The sequence below is a fragment of the Dendropsophus ebraccatus genome, chromosome 9 (genome assembly GCF_027789765.1).
Source record: "Dendropsophus ebraccatus isolate aDenEbr1 chromosome 9, aDenEbr1.pat, whole genome shotgun sequence".
NCBI lineage: Eukaryota > Metazoa > Chordata > Amphibia > Anura > Hylidae > Dendropsophus > Dendropsophus ebraccatus.
In genome coordinates, this window is record NC_091462.1 from 83894583 (window position 1) to 83919937 (window position 25355).

The following is a 25355-nucleotide window of genomic DNA, read 5'->3' on the forward strand; positions in this document are numbered from 1 at the left end:
CTGTGGAATGTATTTATAAAGTCTTACTGAGCAAAAGGCAAGGAACTGAAGAGGAATCCGCTCTTAAATTCTGCTTGAAATTCCTCCCGTAAAATATGAACAGAGGAATGTCCCATTGTATTTAATGGTATTTCCGCCCTGTTGTTTACACTGCATTCCCCCCCACCCCCCTCCTGTTTTCAGTGGTTTAAATCAGGGGTGCGTCTTATAAAGCGAAAAATATTGGCATGTATAAATATACACCTGTAGGTCTGTGACAAATTACACAGATGGTGAATAGTGGATGCATGCACCTTTCTAACATTTGGTTTTGATCTTCACGGTGTAAAAGTTTTCACCATTTCAGTATAACAAACATATAAGACATCACATCGCAGCCCAGACGCTTCATCCATCAGAATATAAAATGACATAATCAGGTCTCCTCACCTTCAGTTTCACCAATCGTTTTGGCTCCTTTTGGCCCAGTCTCTGCAGATTTTGCTTTATCTGGGTCTTCGTGGCCATCCTCAGGGGGCTTGTCCTCCTCCTCTTCTTCGCCAACATTTTTGTAGTTAGGCCTCTTCTGCAACTTCTTTTTCCCCCTCTGCCGGTTAATCTCAAGGGATTTCTCTAGACTCTCTTGAGGTTTTATGAAACATCTAATGCTGGATTCTCCCTACATTAGAATACAAAGAGGAATGAACGAGAGTGTGTGAATTCAGAATGTCAGAAAGGGGTTAAACTGCAATACTACCCTGCCGAATTGCTGTTTGCCATAACTGTGGCTTATATAGAGCATTCAGAGAAGCAGATGGCAGACATGTCTCTTCTCCTTGTAGTGACCATGCTGGGTTACTGCAGCTCAGCTCCCATACACATCAATAGTTACTAAGCTGCAGTAACCCAGCACTGTCACTGCCCAACGTACGGCGCCTCAGCTGTGGCAAACATCTGATTGATGAACGGTCCAAGGTGTCAGATGTGATATCCAAAACCTATCCTAGGATAGGCCAGCAATACAGTTTTACCAGAAATGATGGATAGAAATCAGAGGATATTTAGTTAAGGGGAACCTATCAGCATGTCAGGGGACCATAACCAGCTGATTCTAAGGGTATGTTCACAGCGAGTAAAAGCTGCGTAATTCCAGTCTGCCTCAGCGTGTCAATGGGATGCCACGTGCGCCTCCTTCTTTGAGCGCAGAGCCGAGCGGCATCCCATTGACACACTGAGGCACCACCGCTTTTAGTCAGTGTGAACATACTCTTACAAGGAACATTACAAAGAGGTACATGGTACCTCCATTATGGAGCTCCTGGGAACCATAATTATGTAAGAGACATTTTACAGATATTCTAATCAGCCCACTGAGTGATATTTTACCTTTCAGTGCATTAAAACACCCCACCTGCTCCTTTAGCGATGCTTCCTACTGAATACAGAGCGGTCCTCTTCAGTAATGGGAACTGCAGAGGGGTGGCCGCAGTATTTATTAGGGGGAACTGAGTAGGGGGGAGTAGCAGGCAGGCAGCCTTTAAAGGGATACTCCAGGCTGGGTTATTTTTATTGTATGGCCAGGGAGGGGGTGGATATAGAAGCTGTCGTCCACTTACCTCCCTGGTTTCAGCGCCGGGTCCCGGATCGTGCCACCCTGTTCTCCCATCCCGCTGCGATGTCTCAAGGCAGCTCAGCCATTCAGCGGCCGAGGCGGGACCCTGCTACAACCGCTGAATGGCGGAGCTGCCTTGAGACATCAAGCCGCAGCTCAGACCAGGAAGCAGCAGCGGGACAGGAGAATGGGGTGGCGCGATCCGGGACCCGGCGATGGAACCGGGGAGGTAAGTGACTGGCGGACTCTATATCCACTATAAATAACCCCGGAGTACCTCTTTAAACGCACCGAGTGGTAAAACTCCGCGCCCTTTGCTCCGAATGGGGTGATTAGAATATCTATAAAATATCATTTACATGAAAATGGTACAGCGGAGCGCCACAGTAACAGTACCATGTACCTCCTTGGAACACCCTCTATTACAATACTTTGATAAACTTATCATGAATTACACAAACAGAAAACACAATTTTCACTTTTATTTATGACCACGTCCTCATAAAATGAAAAAAAAAAAAGTGAAAATGAAAATATACTGCCTCTTTTTAGTACTATATAAACTTCTATTGCTGCTGACAATAAAAACATTTTGACAGTTTACTGTACATTTTACTAGAGATGAGCACAACTCAAGCATGCTTGAGTCCAATCGTTCGGCATCTAAACAAATACCAGTGGCTACAGCTCCAAAATTAAAATGGGAACTATCAGCAGGTTAGACTAATCTAACCTGCTGATAGCCCCCTATAGCGTCCTGGACGCTGAGGAGGAAGGATAATCAATAGAGCGGGAGGGCTGGATGACGCTGTGGGGGCGGGGCAGTGCTCCTGGGCGAAGATTATGTCGACAGCTTGGGACCGACTCCGAGGAGGAAGGTAAGACACATACCTTCCTCCCCAGCATTCCGGGCACTACAGGGAGCTTTCAGCAGGTTAGATTAGTCTTGCTCAAGATGGACATGGAGCGTCCATTTGCTGTATTCACACAACGCAAATTTTCATTAAATACCAGCTGTTGCAACACCAGCCGCTATTTATTGAAAATTAAAAAAAACATTGTGTCCTATGGAATCCCGGCTTGAGTGTATACACTCCAGCCGGGATTCCTTGCAGCTGCATAGAAAACTAACCACTCCAGCTGCACGTTACTTTGTCTGCTATGGTGATTTGGAATGCTGGAACACCCAAATGCGCCCGCATTCCAAATCAAAAGTAGTGAAGTTCATCCAGCCAGCTGCTGTACCAGCTGGTGTAAACGTCACAGACAGTGGCCGCTCCGTGACACTGCAGTGTCACAAACTGTGAACCGGGCCTTAAAGGGGAACTCCAGAGAAAAAAAAATCTTTAAAATCAACTGGTGTCTGAAAGTTATATAGATTTGTAATTAAATTCTATTTAAAAATCTCAAGTCTTCCAGTACTTATCAGCTGCTGTATGTCAAGCAGGAAGTGGTGTATTCTCTCCAGCATGACACCAGTGCTCTCCGCTGACACCTCTGTCCGTGACAGGAACTGTCCAGAGCAGGAGAGGTTTTCTATGGGGATATGCTGCTGCTCTGGACAGTGCCTGACAGAGAGCTCTGTGTTACACTTAAAAAAATATATCACTTTCAGCAGGGCATGCAGCAGCTGGTAAGTACCGGAAGGCTTGAGATTTTTAAATAGAAGTTAATTACAAATCTATATAACTTTCTGACACCAGTTGATTTGAAAGAAAAAAAAAAAATCACCTGAGTACCCCTTTAAAGTGTATATATGTACACCCATACACACCACACATCCAAAAAAAAGAAATGCACTGAAAATATGTGACCTAATACAAGAAAGTGTGATTACCCTATATGACAAGAGGGGGGAAAAAAAATCCCACCAATATATGTGAGATACTGTGGGGGCCTGAGATATCTAGTGTTAAAACCAAGTTCCCTTGTTACCACAGAAAATGCACTTTTCTTTATATGTCATTTCCATGTCAGTTTCTTCTGAGCAGAAGACCCTCTCATTCTTTCCAAAGAGCAAATTAAACCTGTTCTGACTAAAAATATCAGTAACTCAAATCAATCAGGTGAGAATGACAGCACTTGGAGCAAGAGGAACATAGCAGAAATATTACAGCAAATACATAGTACTGAGATCGAAACCTTGGTTTACACTCTTCATTAACAAGGGGCGCGAATGATGCTAAAAAGGTTAAAGTAATTGAAGTAGCGGAAATAATAACACTACTTATCAACTCAAGGCATTCACTATGCTACAATAGGCATCATCAGACATTCATAGAGAAGAAGTAGTAGGTAGGGTAGACTCCTATTAAGGGTAGACTCCTATTAAGGGTAGACTCCTATTAAGGGTAGACTCCTATTAAGGGTAGACTCCTATTAAGGGTAGACTCCTATTAAGGGTAGACTCCTATTAAGGGTAGACTCCTATTAAGGGTAGACTCCTATTAAGGGTAGACTCCTATTAAGGGTAGACTCCTATTAAGGGTAGACTCCTATTAAGGGTAGACTCCTATTAAGGGTAGACTCCTATTAAGGGTAGACTCCTATTAAGGGTAGACTCCTATTAAGGGTAGACTCCTATTAAGGGTAGACTCCTATTAAGGGTAGACTCCTATTAAGGGTAGACTCCTATTAAGGGTAGACTCCTATTAAGGGTAGACTCCTATTAAGGGTAGACTCCTATTAAGGGTAGACTCCTATTAAGGGTAGACTCCTATAAGGGTAGACGCCTATAAGGGTAGACTCCTATAAGGGTAGACTCCTATAAGGGTAGACTGTATAAGGGTAGACTCTATAAGGGTAGAGTCCTATAAGGGTAGACTCTATAAGGGTAGAGTCCCACAGTGCAGCCATGGTGTGCAGCTGAAACCACAACTAGATACAGTGGCCAGTGACTGATTTTGCCTGTAAACCACCTGCTTTAGGCAATGTTCAAATCTCATTTTCAGCCCCACAACGGGCTACACGTCAGGAATCGGTGAAAAAAGGATGCTGACGTGCAGCTGACGGCCACATTGACTTGAATGAGCAGGACGAAGTCATTTTGTGACTATGTTCTGCTCATGTGCCAGACGTATACTGCTTTTGTGCAGGACTCAAAAGAGTGGTCTTCCACACCAAAGCAGTATACGTCCGGCAAATGAGCAGAACATAGTCACAAAATGACTCCGTCCTGCTCATTCAAGTCAATGTGGCCGTCGGCTGCACGTCAGCATCCTTTTTTCACCGATTCCTGAGGTGTAGCCCAATGTGGGGCCGAAAACAAGAATGAACATGGCCTTACCAGCAAAACTGTGTAGCGTTTCGGCTGTATAAAAGATCATAAATGGCACTCTACCCATGGCCTTCAGATTTAGTTTGAAATACTCTGCTCCATTTGGGTAAATTAAAGGACAACTCCCGTGCTAAGAAAAAAAAACTAAAAACAATCAGAAACAATCAGAAACATCGTTTATATACTTATCATCCCTCCTGAGCTGTTACTGTTTGAATTTCCCACCGTCTGCATACAGCCTGAGCTTCATTCTCAGTCTTCACTTCTCCCTTACTTCCTGGTTTCAGCTTCCCATGATGCACTTTGGCTGCTGTGACGTTGCAAGTGCCAGCCCCTGCATTTATTTTAACTCCCATCATACACTAAACATGATCCCCTCTCTCTCTCTCTCTCCCCCATCAGGCTGCTATATAATCACACAGGTTGTCAGCCCCGGCACTGAAGCTGCACACACATACTTTCACTTTGCAATGTAGTGTACATTGCTAAGTGACATCTGCACAATGGCCGTCCCTAATCAGGTCAGGGCAGCATGGGAGAGATAAGACGGGGTCTGTCAAGGAGGGAAGATAAACAAGTGACAGGACTCCTTCACTCACTGAGTCCACTCGGCAGCAGGAGAGAGTATGAGTGGGGGTGGGCTGCCTATGTGCTGGGAGTCAGTAACGGAGAGAAGATAAGCAAGTGACATGACTCAGATGGCTTGCAGTTGCTCAGCCAATCGGAGCTGAGCAAGCTAAGTCACCTGACAAGGCGGGGGGGGGGGGGGGCGGGAGGCTGGTGTAACAGGAGCTAGAGCAGCCCTCCTGCTGATGACTCATCGTCACTAGAAGAAGCTGAGAGAAGAAACTGGTGACGACAGTAATTAGGTATGGATAAGTTTAGTGCACTTCCTGGTGGGGGGTGGAGGGGGGAAAAGACAGGGAAGGAGGGCAGATAGGTGATTGAAGCATATTACACAGTTATATAACTTTGTAATGTGCTTCAATTACTGGGAAAAAAGTTTTTCATGGGAGTTGTCCTTTAATACAGCTTTCAACCTCTCCATGTAGCTGTAAGAGGCCTTCTTCCTTGGGGCTAAATACCTAATTTTGGGTACCTCTAACTCACTGACAACCTTTGAGGACCTATTACACGGAGCATTTATCTGATCGCAGTCTTTCAACCTGTCAAAAAAACATTGGCTGCACATCTCTCCGTATAATAGGTGATGTGGGCCCACAGCTGACCAAAGCAAAGGTCGCACTGACATAGCTAGCAGCCATGACGACAGATATCAGCCGATAATCGTTCCGTGTAATAGGGCCTTCAGCAAGAGTGCTGATCTAGCAGATTGTCTCTCTCTTTTGCAGCACACGGTGGACTGTCTAATACGACCTTAATTCCAGTTTAGGTTGTCTAATATCCACCCTCCCCCCCCAGCCCCCCCCACCACCACTACCACCTACCTTCTCCTTTAACTTCTCTTATAGAAACCTGCTATCTGAGTTCTCGCCATATCTAGCTATTTATATAATGTCTTTTTTTTCGTATCCTTTCTACATTTTTGGTTTAAACATGCAAGACTGCTAGTAAGTCAAAGCAGTACCAGTAAAGTCTTCATCTTACGGGAAAGAGAAAGTAGGTTATAAGATCGACAAACTCAGGGCAGGTAAAGCCAAACCACATCACTATTGTACAGGAAGCAGATGGGAACCTTTCTCACCCAACAGGAAGGAACAAAAAGAAAACTACTATAAAATGAGATTCATGCTTAGGTGAACAGCCAGTACCTTACAAAATCTATAGAGTGGTTACGTTTCACAATCGTGACTGGGTACAGATGACACAGCATCCAGCAAAATATCACTATCTGGTTCATCTCTAACCTTAGACGTCTGTCGCGTTCTGAGCACTTGCCAAATAAATGGAGGCACAGGCTTCCAGGAAATGTACAATGAAATCTGAGGTATTCTGAGAAGTATTACCACAAGGTACACCTTTAATGGTAGCTTATCACAGGCAATACATTATCACTCATCTTTTACCTTCATCTTTCATGGGCCCAGAAGATGGTAAAAAAACAATTATTTCCAAAAGAACTACAACTTGCATGAACCAAATGGAAGACAAGCTTGAGCAGCTACATAGTAAAACCACACACATGGAGTATGTGATATTAGAAAACCATTTACAGATGTAGCAGAGCTCAGTTTGTCCCTTAGCAGAACTCAGTATAATGCTACAATGTGTATTACTTAAAGCGACTCTGTACCCACAATCTGACTCGCCCTAAACCACTTTTACCTTCGGATAGCTGCTTTTAATCCAAGATCTGCCCTGGGGTCCCTTCGGCAGGTGATGCAGTTATCATCCTAAAAAACTACTTTTAAACTTGCAGCCCTGTTTCAAATTGGTGTGGCCTAGAGTGTCTGTGCCCTAGGCTTGCAATGCTTTTCGTTCCTCCTCCCCACGCTCCTCATTATTAGGAAGGGCAGGATTTCTCCTATTTGTCACTTATCTGAACAGCGCACCTATATCGGATGGTTAAGGCACAATGGTCTGTCTCACTAGATAAAACAAGCTCCATAGACTTGCAATAGCACGAAAAGTGATAGGTAAGTTATAATAGTAAAAATGGTTTTATGATAAGGGGTACACAAGCTGGTGCTCCACTTTCTCCGGCCATGTTGGAACAATAGATTCTTAGTTGAGTGAGGAGCAGATTCATGTCCGGAGCATTGCAAGCAGGCAAAGCCATACCTAAAAGCAATGTCCAATAGATGCCCAATGTTACCGCAAAATTGGGTAGCTACTGGACATCACACGTGGTAGTTTTATCCGCACACAATGCTTATAGGGCAGCACGGTGGCTCAGTGGTTAGCACTAAAGCCTTGCAGCGCTGGGGTCCTGGGTTTAAATCCCACCAAGGGCAACATTGGCAAAAAGTTTGTATGTTCTCTCCATGTTTGCGTGGGTTTCCTCCGGGTACTCTGGTTACCTCCCACACCCAAAACATACAGATAGGTGGATTTAGATTGTGAGCCCTAATGGGGACAGGGAGCAATAATTGGCGAAACTATGTAAAGCGCTGCAGAATCTGTGTGCGCTTCACAAATAAAAGCATTATTATTATTACAACATGCACCTTCACCCCCACCTCACACGCTATACTTCCGAGAAAGCCAGAGAAAGTAAAGCACCGGAGAGTAGGGCCTTTTCAGCTTTCTGTACAAACCCGTTAACATTGCTGTATAAAGGGGGGTATACTCCTTTAAATCTATGCCTGTAGATTCTGAAGCTTGATATGGTTTTAGTGAACACATTTGTTTATTGCTTATAACATTTAACAGGTTTATTTTGTTAACAGGCTGAAAGGCAAAGACTGCTGGGACGTTTAGTTTATCTACTTTGGTTTCTACAGAAATCGATATTGCTGGCAGGCCTAAAAAAAAAAACTCCACGAAAAGAAATCCTACTCACAAGTGCTTTACCTAACAGACAAATATTTTTATCATACACGTCCCTAGAAAAAGACTGTACTGTTATCTGGAAATACACTTTCATAGTTTAAAATATAAAAAGGATATTACACTCTATAAGATGTGGCTGCGTTCACACTACGTATATTTCAGTCAGTATGGCAACCAAAACCAGGAGTGGATTAAAATCACAGAAAGGCTCTGTTCACACAATGGTGAAATTGAGTGGACGGCCGCCATATAACAGTAAATAACGGCCATTATTTCAATATAACAACCGTTGTTCTAAAATAACAGCAAATATTTGCCATTAAATGGCGGCCATCCACTCAATTTCAACATTGTGTGAACAGATCCTTTCTGTGTTTTTAATCCACTCCTGGTTTTGGTTGCAATACTGACTGAAATATACGTAGTGTGAACGCAGCCATAATGTGGAAACCATCGACTTTCTGAAAAAGTCATCATTGCCAGGGTTAGAATTTTTTTTAAAGGAGACCTGTCACCCCCCGCGCCGGGGTGACAGGCTCCCGACCCCCAGATAGATCCCCTTATAGTTACCTCATGTCGCTGAGTCCTGCTGCCGGAGTCGGTCCCGGGACAGAGATATCCCGGGCCGAAGCCGGCGCGCGCTGTGGAGATGGGTCCGGCGTCCATAGAGAATGAATGGAGCCGTGCGCGCGCAGCAGAGATGAGTCCGGCTCCATTCATTCTCTATGGGCGCTGGACCCATCTCCACAGCGCGCACGCCGGCTTCTCACCGGGATACCTCCGTCCCGGGATCGGCTCCGGCAGTGGGACTCGGCGACATGAGGTAACTAAGGGGATCTAGCTGGGGGTCGAGAGCCTGTCACCCCGGCGCGGGGGGCGACAGGTCCTCTTTAAGTATTTTTAGATTTCACATTCTGAAGCCAATTCCTGGGGATGGCTTTGATTCTGATGTTGAGTAGTACTTTCAGTGCTTACCAACTATGACACTGCTTATATTTATATATGGCTGGTTTTGGCCATTTCAGCCAACCATCATTTGTAAATTATACGCCAACAATCGCTGCCATAAAATCAGTTAATCATTTCCAGTGTCAATTTTTTTGTTAAGCCACAAAGATCAGCTAGCTTAGTCTGGCCTGCTGCTCTTAGGATTGTTGTACAAACAATCCCATGGATGGAAGATCAGCGACATTGTTGCAGCTACCTGTCTAGTAAGCTATGGATGCTAAATAACCAAAAACATGAATATAGCAGGAATCTTTACACATGTGAGTAGGTGGAATTATGAAGTATATCTTTCTGGGTGAGTGTGGGGTACATGCTATAATCTGCCCTCATTTATATTTGACTCCATAAATATAAAATAATTGTAGCAATGATAGGACCATGGACCCTAAGAGGTCAGATCTGTTATCTATCCTTCCTCTACAGAGTCATCGTTGATCAAAGGAGAAGTCCGGCAAAAATTTTTATTAAACTATTGTATTGCCCCCCAAAAGTGAAACAAATTACCAATATACACTTATTACGGGAAATGCTTATGAAGTGCTTTTTTCCCTGCACTTACTACTGCATCAAGGCTTCACTTCCTGGATAACATGGTGATGTCACGACCCGACTCCCAGAGCTGTGCGGGCTGTGGCTGCTGGAGAGGATGATGGCAGGGGGATGCTCAGAGTCCTTCCAGTGCCCTGTGTCCCTCAGTGTCCCCCTGCCATGCTCCTCTCCAGCAGCCACAGCCCGCACAGCTCTGGAAGTCAGGTCGTGACATCACCATTTTATCCAGGAAGTGAAGCCTTGATGCAGTAGTAAGGGCCCTATTCCACAGTAACGATAATTGGCCGGATCGGCCCCATTTGACCCGATTCGGCCAATTATCATTCGGTGAAATAGAGAGAACGATCAGCCGATGATCGTGTCATCGGCTGATCGTTTATTTAGGGCCAGACCTAAAATCATCGTTCCCCCACCGCGCTTCGCTACGGTTGAATAGCGGTGCGTGGCGGGCGACCGATGATTTGACAAGCAGCAGCATACATTACCTGTCCAGGCTTCTTCTCCGCGCTGTCTTCATCCCCGGGTCCCGCGCGCTCTATCTTCAGAATGGCCGGTCAACTGACGGAGTGCTCAGCCAATCACAGGCCGGGACCGCCGCGGCCTGTGATTGGCTGAGTGTGGCCTGTCAGCTGACCGGCCATTCTGAAGATAGAGCGTGCGGGACCCAGGGATGAAGACAACGCGGAAAAGCCGCCTGGACAGATAATGTATGCTGCTGCAAGGACATACTAAAAGGATACTCATTGGACAGAGTCTTCACATCTATGTATATACCTGTGCTTCAACTGAGCATAGGGTATGAGTACTAGCATGAGTCTAAATTCTATAAAAAGGCATCTTCAGTCTTTGCGTTCAAAGAAACCATAGAAGGATCAGAGCGAAATAACATGTACAAGTAGGCGATTTTGCCAGTGTTTTACACATTGGGCCTAAACTATTTAGAAGGCTGTAAAAAAATAAATAAACAAAAAACAGCACAATCGGCTGACAAATCAGAGAGCATATGAGAGACCATTACATTTGGCAATGCTCATAGAGAGATGAGGTTTAGGGAGTACTGGACTGGAAATACAGTTTTAAAAAAGACATGTATACACAAGTGCAGATGGTTGTCGATAGCTTTAAGCGATAAATGTTTATAATTTTCTCGAAAGAAAAAATTATGAAGTCTCCCTGGTAAGTGCGGCATCTGATAACTCAGGGGCCAGGGTTGCACGACTCAAATTCTGCACCATTAAATGCAGCCCCCAAATCTGCTGGTCGCCTGTCTGTGTGATCAGCGGTAAAACTGTGTGACGGCTGATGGGATGCCATTTTGTATAAAACGGGCACAGATAAATGCCTATTGGTTACTCACCTCTGTCATGCAGTGACAGATTAAAGCAGACCTGTCAACAGATTTTTGCTAAATAATAAAAAATAGGGCTTCTTGCCCTGAATCAGAAGAGATGACTCTTATTCTAATCTGTCACTCCAGCACTGAGCTTCAGACTTTTATGCATTAGTCACAGATTTGCCCAATTGAGTTCAGTGAAGATCTCAAAATCCTTAGCAAGATCCAACGGTTACAAATTCTGGCACATAGCCCGTCAGAGTCAGAGAACTCTCATATCCCAGCCATTTAGCACTAGTACATGTCTAAAACAAAGAAAGAGAGTTCCCTTTGTCCTCCCATTACTGAATCTACCAGTCAACAGCGTAAAAAAGTGACAGAATAAAAGGAATATCTGGTTAGAAAAAAAAAAAAAAAAAAAGACATACTCACCAACCTGGATCCCCTGCAGTCACCCCTTTGTAACTCTACTTCCTACTAATGAGACAGACAGCGACTGAGTGGGTAATTACTGCTAAGACAACTTAGTTTTGAAAGTAAGAAGATACAGCTGACTAAGACATCACAGGGAAAGCAGTAGGGGGTCCAGGTAAGTATGTCTCTTTTCATTGTCTTTTTTTTTCAAGCCACCAAAAGCAGCATACAAACATTTTTTTGCCACTGGATAACCCATGTGCCCCCCCATTCATTATGATATAACCAGAATTCTGATACGCAGCATTGAAAGAGGTGGTGCAACAGACCACAATGCTCCTGCACCTACAGATCACTGCTAACAGCAAAATTCACTAGCTGGCCAGGCATTCGGGTTCATTTTAATTTCTATTTAGTCTGTAGCATAACAAAGACGTCTCAGCCATTTCCCAGCACAGCACTGCTGATGACGGCCATAATATGCTCCTGGCATTCTATAGTAAGTTTGGCCTCCATGCCCTCTGATTCTTTAATAAGCATTTTTACATTTACTGTAAATTATGTGGAGTTGGTGAAATGGGAGGATTAAAATAAAAATGGGGACAAACAAATTCCTCCAGCATACTGCAGAGACTTCCTGTACACTACCAAGAAAAGGCACTGTGAGAGGATATTGGATCAGTCAGGTCAATGACAGCAAGATATAAATAAATCCTGCATCCCATCTGGTCACAGTGCTGTACATCATCAAGAAAGTAAATGCTTTTCACAACTGTTTGAAGAAATATTGAGGTTTCTACTTACGGAACTGCGCTGAACATCATGTTCTGCTTTAGATGAGAACATAGAGAGGTCGCCATTTAAGATGACATCCGCCAGAGAGTCAACCAAAGGTGCATAATGTATGGTCAAAAACACCTAAATGGGAAACATGATGGAACACGTAAGGTTATTTTAGAGAACTCATACATGGATTATCATTTGTGACAAATCCATGACATCCTACTGGAAATGATGATACTCCTTAAGGAGAGCGTCATAAAAATGTATACAGGCCACTCATGCTCCATTGGGAATACTGGGAAGAAATGATATGAAAAGCAGCTCTCTTGCACCACCTTAGAGAGATTTTTGGCTTAGTATACTGTATATTCCTAGTCATTAGGATGAGCGAACTTGCTGAATCTGAATGCTCTGCATTTGACTACCAGTGGCTAGAGAAGCTGGATGCAGTCCTGGAAAACAAGGATATAACCATAGGCTGTATCCATGTTTTCCTGGCAGCCCTAGGACTGCATCCATCTTCTGCAAGCAGTGGGAGTCGGATGCTGAGCATTCAGGTTGGGCAAGTTCGCTTAACACTACTGGTAATGTTCTAAGTGTCTTAGTTGGAAAGAAACACTGATTTGAAGGGAAAGCCACCTTTTCAATGTGGTGTGAGAGCTATTATGTTTATCCTTTGTAGCCACAGATTCATTCTATTATACTTCAATTAGGGTTTAGCGGAGAGCCCCAAACTGTGATCTTTTTGGAGAGAAAATAGCAATCCATGTATTATAACACATCATATAACACTACACTGCAGCCAGTGTACAGGAAATCTTTGGTTAGACGTGCCTAATCTCACATGCCTAAGCTGCCATACCTGCAGAAATCACTTGACGGCAGAACGGCTACCATTTAAAATGGGGTTGTATTTAAAGGGATATTTCCATTACAAATCTTCCTCTGGGACAACCACTGACTTCACTGTGTATTCCTCTACAGGGGAGCTTATGGCCACCCATGACTGTCCAGGGAAAGGTGTGAAGTGGCCACAGCATAGGATATAACAATAGCTGAACAGCAGGGCAACCAATCAGCTGCCAAGTGCCCACAATGCACAGGTGGCGCTGCATTAATGTAGTTGAGCTCACATTTACTGTAAAGCTGCAGTAATGTGGCGCCACAACTACACACTGAATGGAGGCAACTGCTTCCAACCCTATTCACTATATATTGCAGGCACTAAACAGCTGATCGGCAGCAGTCCAGGGTGAGAATAGGTCATCAATGCTATTAGTGTGGAAACTCCCTTAGGATGTTTAGGTTGTTATCTTATTGAACTTTTAAAGTCTTGGATTAAAAGAGGAAATCTTCAAAGCATACCTACCACAGTACACCCTTTAAAACTTTTATGTGGAGAAGCAGCTGCCGAGAGCGGAGGACGAGTGTTATTTTTTATGAAAGTGGTAGATTAAGGGGCCATTCACGCGCCATCAAAGTACAGTCCGTGCAGGGACTGTATACTGTAGACAAGACTTCAGAACTCCCAGCATCGATATTAGTTATAACGCTGAGAGCTCTGAAACAGTTAAAAATATTCTGCTACTGTACTGATACGCTGTGTCAGTACAGTAGTGCAAAGATTTAAAACGTTTCGGAGCTCCTGGCAACAGAATGATTAAAGATGCTAGGAGTTCTGAAGTCTCGCCTGCAGTATACAGTCCCTGCACGGACCGTACATTGATGGCAAGTGAATGGCCCCTAAAATAACACTCACCCTCCGCTCTCCTTAGCCTTCTATTGGCAGCATGCAAAAATGGTGAGCAAGCTGATCTCGGGGCATATTTCAGCAGTTTTTCAGAGTAAATCATGCTACAAGATATACTTTGGGCTGTATCAGAAACCAATGGCAGCCTAACTGCTATAAGGATACATAAAAAAAAAAATCTACTACTACTAATAAACAACAACAACAACAACAACAACAACAACAATTATGCAGATAGAAGATGAGAATTATTTTCAATGATTCTGCCATCCAGATGAGGAGGGTCTGGTATACTTGTCACTGCTTAATTTTTTTTTTATTGAAGAAATCAATAGTACAGGCGATTTTAAGAAACCTTATAATTGGGTTTATTAGCCGAAAAAATGCATTTTTATTATGAAAAAGCAGTTTGAGCCTCTCCCCCCTGTCTTCATGGTTTTCTATGATGAGGAGGAGGGGTGGAGGGAGATAAGGCACCGAAACAGGACAAACAGCTCCCACTGTGTAATCCTTTGCTCTCTGCTGGCGACTAATTTCCCTCTTCCCTCCTCCCCTTTCCATAGATTATACAGGGCTTGACTGATGTAAAAGAGTCGAGATTTCCTGATAATGAGCAGTGAATGAGAGAGAGGTGGGGGGACCTGGGGAAAGTCTTTTTGAATGCAGATAATGGCATATTTGCCTAATAAACCCAATAATAAAGTTTCTTAAAACCGCCTGATTTCTGCAAAAAACAAAAACAAAAAACCAATACTAACACTTTAAATCAAACAGGCACCCAAGCTATATGTGAATTGATGCTATCTAAGGAAGTGTACTGGGCTGACTTCTCTTTACATATTACTTTAAGGAACATGTGCAGTTTACAAATCGGCACCTATGTACTTCTCCTTTCTTTCATAACAGAAGACAATTATTTCTATCCCAGGAGCCAACTGATTGGAATTAGAGTGGTAATATTTATTTGCGGAGCTGTAACGGTGACAGCAGAAGGACACAATGACATATCAATAATTCCGGATAGAGAAGGGAGGCAAGGTGTACAGGGCAGACAGCTATCTGATGCAACGGTGGAAAATGAAGATATACCATCCTAATATATCCTGTGTCACATAGTCAAGTACCTTCCAGCCAAGGACAGAAGAAAGGACACCGCCAGCAGTTTATTTATTTTATTTCCGATTCTCGTGAATGCAATCTAAAAGGGTTTAGCTTTCCTCCGAGTGCATTATTAAGCGGATCTCCAGAAATGCCCTAATTTGCTAGTGAGCAGCGCTCTTTCAGAGGTTTATAAGGTCAATTCATGTAGAAACTTAAATGCGTATAGGGCGTCAGGACAAAGCACATCTATTTATTTTAAGGCAAGGCTTTGAACGGGATGGGCTCCAAATGCTGAAAGCCATTCCAGTAATGCAAAGATCAATAAAGTCCCATGTGCTAAGGGTTAGGGAGCAAGGATGAATAATGGATACCGTATACCTGAACTTGGTATGGCGCTGTGGATTGTGAATACTCTTCAGTGTACACAAGCAATATACTAAAGGCCCTATTACACAGAACGATTAGCGTTAAAAATTCGCTAAAATGATCAAAATGAACGATAATCTTTCCGTGTAATAACAACCAACTCTGAAACCTCGAATGAAAAATCATTCATTTTGGTCTTTCAACATGTTGAAAAATTATTGTTGTAGTTCATGATCGTTCGCATATTTGTTCGTGTAATAAGTAGTTTGCCGATAAAACGTGTTGTGTGGGGTGTCCTGAGGAACTATTAGGGACTAGAGATGAGCGAACCTTGAGCATGTTCGAGTCCATCCAAACCCGAACTTTCGGAATTTGATTAGCGGTGGCTGCTGAAGTTGGATAAGGCCCTAAGGCTATGTGGAAATCATGGATATAGTCATTGGCTGTATCCATGTTTTCCAGACAACCTTAGAGCTTTATCCAAGTTCTGCAGCCCCCGCTAATCAAATACCGAACGTTCGGGTTCTGATCGACTCGAACCCGAACCCGATTCGCTCATCTCTATTAGCGACCATATAACAGCTTAGAGCGATCGTCCATAACAGTAACCAATCAATGTAATAACCTTAGAATCATTCGCTTAAAACAAAACAAACTAGTTATTGCTAGCGAAACGATCAATATATTGAATCTTTAAACGATAATCGCTACATGTACTAGGGTCTTAAAGAGTCAGCATTTTGTTTTTTTGTTGCAGAAATCAACAGTCCAGGCGATTTTAAGAAACTTTGTAATTGGGTTTATTAGCCAAATATGCCATTATCTGCATTCAAAAAGCCTTTTCCCAGGTCCCCCCCTCCCTCCTCTTTTCCATCCACTGCAAAAAAATCAGGAAATCGTGACTTGTTGGATCAGACGTACCCAGTCTGGTCTATAGAGAGGGGAGGGGGGAGGAGGGAGTTAGTAGACAGCAGAAAGCAGATAACAGGCATTGAGCTGGGTGAACGCTGTAATCAGAGCTCAGAGAGGTCAGTGGTGACTGTCAGAGGAGATAAAGGGTGAGGTATTTGTAGATTAACTCCCTGTTGTCCTGTTTTGGTGTTTTATTTAGCTCTCTCCATAGGAGAACAATGAAGACAGGGGGGATAGCTTTAAACTGCTTTTTCATGTTAAAAATGCATTTTTCGGCTAATAAACCCAATTACAAAGTTTCTTAAAATCGCCTGGACTATTGATTTCTGGAAAAAAAATTCATGACAGTGACACTTTAAGAACTGTAGGTGTATAAAAGATGACACTGGAAGGTGTACTCTTATCTGACCCTGTGTAAACCAGTTCTTACAATAAGTGTACGGGAGAAACAATAACTATTTCAGCAAAGAAAGCACATTGGTGCAATGTGTTGTTTCTTAACCCTTTAAAGGAGAAGTTCAGCAAAAAAAAAAATACTTTCAAATTAACTGGTGCCATAAAGTGCCAGATATCTGTAATTTACTTTTATGAAGAAATCTAGTCTTCCAGTACTGGAGGGAGTGGTATTTCCAGTCTGGAGAGCAAGAAAGGTTTTCTTTGGGGATATGCTACTGCTCTTAACAGTTCCTGACATGGACAGAGGTGGCAGCAGAGAGCACTGTGTCAGACCGGAAAGAATACACCACTTCCTACAGTACATACAGCGGCTAATAAGTACTGGAAGACGAGTTTTTTTAAATAGAAGTAAATTACAGATTACAGATCTGTTTGAAAGAATTTTTTTTCCTGAACTACCTCTTTAATCTCAGATAAGTAGTGGTCAAGGCTCGCTGCCTTTTGCTCTTTAACAGTAACATGGCTGAGTATTTAGATTTGCTATGGGCATAGCCATCTTGCATATATTTCTGCCAATAAGTTGGGAATAATGTAACAGAGTTGTTGTTTTTTTCATTTTCAATGGGGTTTATTTATACATCTGTTGGTCTAAATCTATACAAAGTTGTGTAGCTGACTATATGCCCTTATCCTGGATACTGAAATTCCCAGAAATCCTTGTATACCATCCTATGATCTTTGTACTTCCTGTTATGTTTCACACGCTGCACATTTTATGTAAAGACAATGTGCAACCATTTCCTTTGTTTCTTTAATAAAGTATCTTCTTTCATATTTATTTGCTGTGAGGTCCCCCGATGCAGGTCATCACTGCAGACACGGGACGGACTGGTGCACCTATAGCTGAAGTACCTCCCCCAGTGTACCAAAAAACTGAGCATTGAAGGAAAACAGCACTGAGGAGAAGGAGAACAAGCTTCTTCCTCAGCATCAATATGCTGATGTCACAAAAAAAACAGATCCATGATACGGATGGTTTTGCGGATTGCAATGTACTCTCCGCAAATTTTGTGCTCTCCATAGACTTCTATTGGGGTGTCCGTTCCGTAACTACGGACCGTATTACAACATGTCCATTTTTTTTTGTCACGGACTGCGGATGCGCAAAAAAAAGGATGTATGAATAGCACCATTGAAAATAATGGGTTATAATGGATTCCGTTTTTTCTGGTCCGGGAAAACGGATGAAAAATACTGATGTGTGAATTAGGCCTTAGAGTCTTTAACCTGCTGTTGTTTTCCCTTTAAGGTTTATAACAGATTGTAAAAGGTAAATGAAAAGCCAATAAGCCAATTCCGTCTCATATATTACTTTGTACATTAAACAAAGCCTTATATTTGACTTGTAATATTGACCCAGGTGTGTCAAGTGCTTGTTAATAAAATAGGATGTTTACCTAAAGCCGCAGTGAGGAACTTCACATCTGACCTAGGCGGGAGTCCTGGAGGTTAGGCACTGAATGTGTTTAAATATAATAGACTACTACTTCTTCTATTGGAGAGTTATTTCTATTTACCTCTTTGTGATGTGTATATACAGTGAAGTCACTATATGGAGACTTTTTTAAGTTTATTCAGTTTTTTTATAGTGTTAAAATACAATTTGGTATGTTCCTATTACACAACAGCCACCAAACAATTCATAGAAAGATAGAAGGTTGTTGATAGAAAAAGACCACTGGGTCCATCTAGTCTGCCCTTTTAGTATTTCCCTTCTTATTATCTTAGTATAGATGCATGTTTATCCCAGACAGGTTTACATTCTGTTATTGTAGATTTACCAACCACATCTGCTGGAAGTTTGTTCCAAGCATCCACTACTCTTTCAGTAAAGTATTTTCTCACGTCCCCAGCGCATCAGGTTTACTCATGAAGTCTATCTATTCATCCTTACCACCTTGCAGCTTTGCTTTAGTGCTGTGCATCTCTCACATCCACTGTCTTAGGTTTTTATGGGGAGATATTTTACTATTTCAAAGCTATGATATTTACCTTCCAATGCTATTTTCTTCATCCACCCTGTAAGTTTTTTCATGGTCTTACTGGATTTCTGTATACTATATACAGTATACTTTCCATCAACAGGAAATCAGTCTTTCTGGACAGCCGTAATTTCAGAGTCAAAAGACAGCCGTCTCTTGTTCATGATCGTCTAATGTTTACGATCATTACATGCGGATGTCATTATCAATAGCTGGCTGGCTTTTGGAACTAAAATGTTGGCCGTCTAGAAAGATGTGGGAACATAGCCTTATGTCTTTCACTCTCTGGGTCAACCAAATGGTTTATACAGCTTAACGTGTAATTAAAAAAAAAAAAAAAAATTATATATTATTAATATAAATATATATATATATATATATATATATATATATATATATATATATATATATATATATATATATTAATTATATATACACACACATACATACATACATACATACATACACACACACAGGTGTCAAACTCAGGCCCTCCAGCTGTTACAAAACTACAGTTGCCATTATGTCATGCAACAGCTGGCGGGCCTGAGTTTGATAGATAGATAAGATAGATAGATAGATAATAATGTGATCCAATAAAGATTTTAGAAGCAGCTTGTAGAGTTTTCCTGTGCTACTACAGATGGTAGCACTCTATAGTGGATTGGGGAACCCCTGCGCCCACCAGAGGAGTGTGCCTGAAGCTTATTTACCAAGAACTTACCTGGGATAACAGGTACAAGGAAACTTGAGGACTTATACGTGGACGGTCAGTTCCCTAAAAGGGAAACAAAATCAAGAAAAGGTAAATTATAGGAAAATAACATGATATATTAATATGGGCATTTCTTCAACAAAGTGGTTAAAGGGTTGTTAAACAAAGTTTTTTGGAGACTTTGTTCTTGGAAAAATTGGGTCGCACACCTTTAGTAAATATGTCGGAACACCAAACATACAGGGTAAATGGATAAAAAAAAAAAAATCTATTTCCTGACTGGATCACATTAGTAAATCAGCCCCAATGTCTTTGACAGTCTCAGGGTCCTTAAAACTCCAGTGGAACGGCTGTGTGGCTTAGTTCACTACCAAGGCCTTCTCCATCTTGTGGTTTGGCGTCTGCTGAACATTGACATGCGTCACCGAAGGTTTTAACATATGTTTGAATAAAGAAGAATGGCTATGATTCGTGAGTGCCCTCAGTTTTTTTTTTTTACTGAACCTGTTGTATACTAGTATTATGGGCTTCAGCATCATCAAGGCAGTACAGTACACCTTCGCTCTCAAGATGTTAAAGGGAATGTGTCATCAGAAAATGACATTGTTTAAATAACGTTTTTATGTTAAACATATTTTTAAAGAATTTTTGGCAACTTTTTTCAAAAATTTCTATGTTTCTAACATTATTATAAAATACTCCTGAAATCTGGTAGTTTTCATTCTCACCACTGGGGCTTAAAGCTAAGACTTCCTATTGTGTCTATAGTGATAAGAGGAGGCTGCGGTAAAGTGATCTACACTGCAGCGACATGTGACACCACTAGATAGAGGAAACAATAGCAGCTCCCTGTGGAATGACCTCCACACAGCTTAGAGAGTGCACTCCGTGATATTATACATTTATCTCAAGGTGACAGAGTATGACTATTGTTGTCTACGTCCATGAGACTTGCTGTAAAGCAGGTCACTAAATGCTGTTACCGCCACCTCAGGCAATAAGTAAAATAAAAAAAAAATATTGAGAATAGAAACAAATTCAAATCGAATAAATTTTTGTGTCAGATTCTAATCAGTAAAAGAAAATTTAGGTGACACATTCCCTTTAATAACGACAGTCACAAGACCATCAGAGCATTGGCCCTAAAGCAGCAAGACTTTCCACACATCCCCCATTGGCTCTCCCAGGGATCACACACCCTGGTACCACACAGAGGTTTGCAAAGGGTGTGTGTTCTATGATGAGGATGGAAATGCAGTGAGTGATCCCACCAGTACATCACCCATCAGACATAGTAATATACCTATATCACTAATGGAGGAAATGTCTACACTGATCACACACAAAGCAATTCAGTTACCTGCTCCTGGTTCACCAGTGAATACACATACAGGGGGAGCAGAAGTCGGTTTAGTAGATGGTCGGTTAAAACATCATTCAGAAACTCGCAGTTGATAATAAGAATATCATTGAGATAGTTCAGATGATCCAGATGCTGTGAGACCAAGTTACTGAGGCTTCCTCGGTTCTTGTGTCTGGAAAACACATGGATAAGACATAAGCCAACTGGGATGGGTTACTGCTACTAGGTAAAACTTAATTCACAGAATTTATTATTCATTATTTTTTATTTTTATCTTTAATTTACAATTCTACATAACATGATATTAGGTTTCTCTGCATCTTTTCCTTTCTTTTTGGTTTCAGAAAGTTATACAGACTTGTAATTTACTTCTATTTAAAAATCTCAAGTTTTCCAGTACTTATCAGCTGCTGTATGCCCTGCAAATGTGGTACAATTGTTCCAGTCTGACAAAGTGCTCTCTGCTGCCACCTCTGTCCATGACAGGAACTGTCCAGAGCAGTAGCAAATCCCCATACAAAAACTGTCCACAGAAGGAAAGGTTTTCTAGAGTTGCTGCTGATCTGGACAGTTCCTGACATGGACAGAGGTGGAAGCAGAGAGCACTGTGTCAGACTGGAAATGCACCACTTCCTGCAAGACACACAGCAGATAAAAAGTACTGGATGATTGGAGAATTTTAAATAGAAAAATTAATTTACAAATCAATTTAACTTTCTGAAACAAATTGATCTGAAAGAAAAAAATAAATCATTGGAATACTCCTGTAATTTTTTTTAATGTGCTGGAACTGCATGGAACGTACTAAAAATGGGTACCCCGCTGAACGCTCCCACCGCTACTTCCAAGACAAACTCTTCTCAGCAGTGACAGCCTTTTTGGCCAATCACTAACAGATAGGACAGGCCACAAGCAATGATAGGCTGAGCAACAGCTGGAGCACTTAGCAGGGGCCACAGAGATGCTGCAGTGTGGGAGCATGGTGAGGTAAGAATAGGAAGTTTACTATGTTCTACGCAGCCCCAGGATAATATAAAAATAATTCACATAGCCAGAGTACCCCTTTAACAACATAAACAGTGCAGTCAAAATAAATTTTTGTTCCTTAACTCTATGGACAGAACTAACAATCTCACTGTAAAAAGTCTAGATTGGGTGCTCGTTTTAGGAGCAGATTACACAGCTCGATGATCATTAGTGATGTCTGTGCAGCTCTTGCCCAAGGGTGCTATTACACGGAACGATAATCGGCCCTATGCGGCCGACTATGGTTCAGTGTAATAAAGACAACGATCAGCCGATGATCATTGATATAGGTTCTGACCTATAATTGTCGGGCGCCGACCGCGCACTGCTATGTGTCATATCTGTGTGCGGCCGATGACATGCAAAGAGGAATACATACCTATCCAGGTTGCAGGGCTCCTCTTCCTCTGTGCTTCTCCTGGGTCCCACGCGCTGCAGCTTCAGAGCAGCCTGTCTCAGCTGACAGGCCTCTCAGCCAATCACAGGCCGGGACCGCCGCAGCCAGTGATTGGCTGACCGGCCTGTCAGCTGAGACAGGCCGCTCTGAAGCTGGAGCACGCGGGACCCAGGAGAAGCACAGAGGAAGAGGAGCCCTGCAACCTGGACAGGTAATGTATACAGTTTAAACAAGGGCTGCAAGGACATTGGCCTGTGTAATACCACCCTAAGACAGTGTCCCGTCCTGGCCAGTGAGCGGCCTGTCACTTCAGATATCGGCTCAGAAATTCCAGTGGTGTCTGTGAGAAGCCGGCCAAAGCTAGCAGGACCAGGGAGCGTGGACAGGTATGTATAATTTGCAATGTGCGCCCGGCGGCTGATGATTTTTAGACTGGATTAAACGATTAGCCGATAATAGTTTCATCGGCTGATCGTTGTCTTTATAACATGGAGTCAGGGCTCCAGACTAAAAAATTTACCTAGGAGCCATTGGCTCCTAACCTGAAAAATTAAGGCGCCAAATAGAATATTTGGTCGCCAACATTTTAAACCATGTAAAATTAATGTTATGTTAAATGGGACTTACTGTGTGCAGAGGCCGCGGCAGCATCCTCCTCCTTTAGATCCTTTCTTTTCTTAGTTTGTATATGGTTGTCAAGTTGCAAGTTTCCATGTTGAACGTTTTCAGTCTGACTCAGTACTTCAGCTTCACTTGGCTAGCCTTCTAATGAGGCTTACTCTTCTGAACTTGAACTTAAAGGGAACCTGTCGACCCCCGTGCCGGGGTGACAGGCTCCCAACCCCCCGTTAGAACCCCCTATACTCACCTCATCGCGCCGGGTCCCGCTTCTGAAGATGGCCGGGTCACGGAGATCTCAGCCGCTGCCGCCCGGCGTGCGCTGAGAGATGAGTCCAACGCTCATAGAGAATGACGGGAGAGTCCAGCGCTCCGTCATTCTCTATGAGCGTTGGACTCATCTCTCAGTGTGCGCGCCGGGCTGCAGCGGCTGAGATCTCCGTGACCCGACCATCTTCAGAAGTGGGACCCGGCGCGATGAGGTGAGTATAGGGGGTTCTAACGTGGGGTTGGGAGCCTGTCACCCCGTCACCGGGGGTGACAGGTTCCCTTTAAAAGCTTGCAACAGTCTATACATACTGAGCTAGACTTATGACTGCAGCCATAGTGACCCCCCACAAGATGTGTATATAGATAGATATATCTCTCACCTAGTGACTAATGCAAGTGACCCCCTACAATACAGACACCTGAGGGGCCCTGATAATAATAATTGTGCATATATCTATCTCCCAGTGTCTGCAGCCAGTTTGCCCTACACTTATAGATGGCCCCCTCCCCTTATAGATGCCCCCTCCCCCCCCCCCCATTATAGATGCCCCCTCCTCCCCCCCCATTATAGATGCCCCCTCCTCCCCCCCCATTATAGATGCCCCCTCCTCCCCCCCATTATAGATGCCCCCTCCTCCCCCCATTATAGATGCCCCCTCCTCCCCCCCATTATAGATGCCCCCTCCCCCCCCCCATTATAGATGCCCCCTCCTCCCCCCCATTATAGATGCCCCCTCCTCCCCCCATTATAGATGCCCCCTCCCCCCATTATAGATGCCCCCTCTTCTCCCCCCCTTATAGATGACCCCTCCTCCCCCCCATTATAGATGCCCCCTCTTCTCCCCCCCTTATAGATGACCCCCTCCCCTTATAGATGCCCCCTCTCTACCCCCATTATAGATACCCCCTCCCCTTATAGATGCCCCCTCTCCCCCCCATTATAGATGCCCCCTCTTCTCCCCCCCTTATAGATACCCCCTCCCCTTATAGATGCCCCCTCTCCCCCCCATTATAGATGCCCCCTCTTCTCCCCCCTTATAGATACCCCCTCCCCTTATAGATGGCCCCCTCTCCCCCCCTTGAAGATGGCCCCTCTTCTCCCCCCATTATAGATGCCCCCCTTCTCTTCCCCCATTATAAAGCCCCCCCCCCCCTTTCCTCTATGCTAAGCAATATTTAAAAAAAACAAACACACAAACTCACCTGACAACCCGCTCCCCCGGCGATCCTCTTCTTCTTCGGACGCTGTCCCCGGCTGATGCGCGGCTGCCGGGGGTGTCCCGTCCTATCCCCGGCAGCGCGGCGCGTCAGTGAGCTCCCTGTACGCCGGGGCTGTGACTTCTGACATAGGAAGCGTCTCTGACGTGCGCTTCCTGTGCCGGAAGTCAGGGCCCCAGGCAGCTCACTGATGCGCCGCGTTGCCGGGGATAGGACGGGACACCCCCCGGCAGCCGCGCATCAGCCGCGCATCTTAAAGAGACAGCGCGCTGCCACCGGGGCCAGTCGCAAATGGCGCCCAGATTAATAAATCTGGGCGCCATTTGCAAAATGTCAGTCGCATTGGCGACCATTTTGGTCGCCATCTGGAGCCCTGGGAGTGATGACCTGCCAAAACGGCCTACTCCATGTAATAGGGCCCTTATAATGGAGCCTGCCCCCTGCACTGAGCTGAGAGGTAAAAGCACACTACAAGATTGGTGGTCTCAGCATGTCATGTCAAAAGTGTTTTGAAAAATTGTACCGGTCATCAAAAAAACTTTTGACATGTCACAGCGACGCATTTATTTCTTCACTTGTTCGTGAAGCAGTCCTGGAGACATGTCTATGGTTTTTTGCATTGACTGTCAATTTAAAGCTGGACTTTGTTTTCTCATTTTCATGCAATTTCCCCTAATATGTATGGGATGACACCTCAGATCTCCCAGGAATCGGCTCCAATTATGCCAAATGACACTCCAGACGCGGCCCAACATCCTGTGCTTCCATCTTTC

General features: G+C 43.6%; 1 protein-coding gene across 6 annotated transcripts in view; it reads right to left on the reverse strand.

Annotated features, from left to right (window-relative positions):
* Positions 1-25355, reverse strand: part of CLEC16A (C-type lectin domain containing 16A) — a 179354-nt gene that overhangs the window by 129877 nt on the left and 24122 nt on the right. For all 6 annotated transcript variants that reach the window (XM_069983732.1, XM_069983736.1, XM_069983731.1 and 3 more), the window contains 4 exons: positions 21051-21225; positions 19700-19753; positions 12430-12543; positions 430-658 (listed from right to left, as the gene is read on the reverse strand). In XM_069983732.1, coding sequence (XP_069839833.1) covers positions 430-658; positions 12430-12543; positions 19700-19753; positions 21051-21225 — 572 coding nt within the window. The remainder of the gene's footprint in view (positions 1-429; positions 659-12429; positions 12544-19699; positions 19754-21050; positions 21226-25355) is intronic.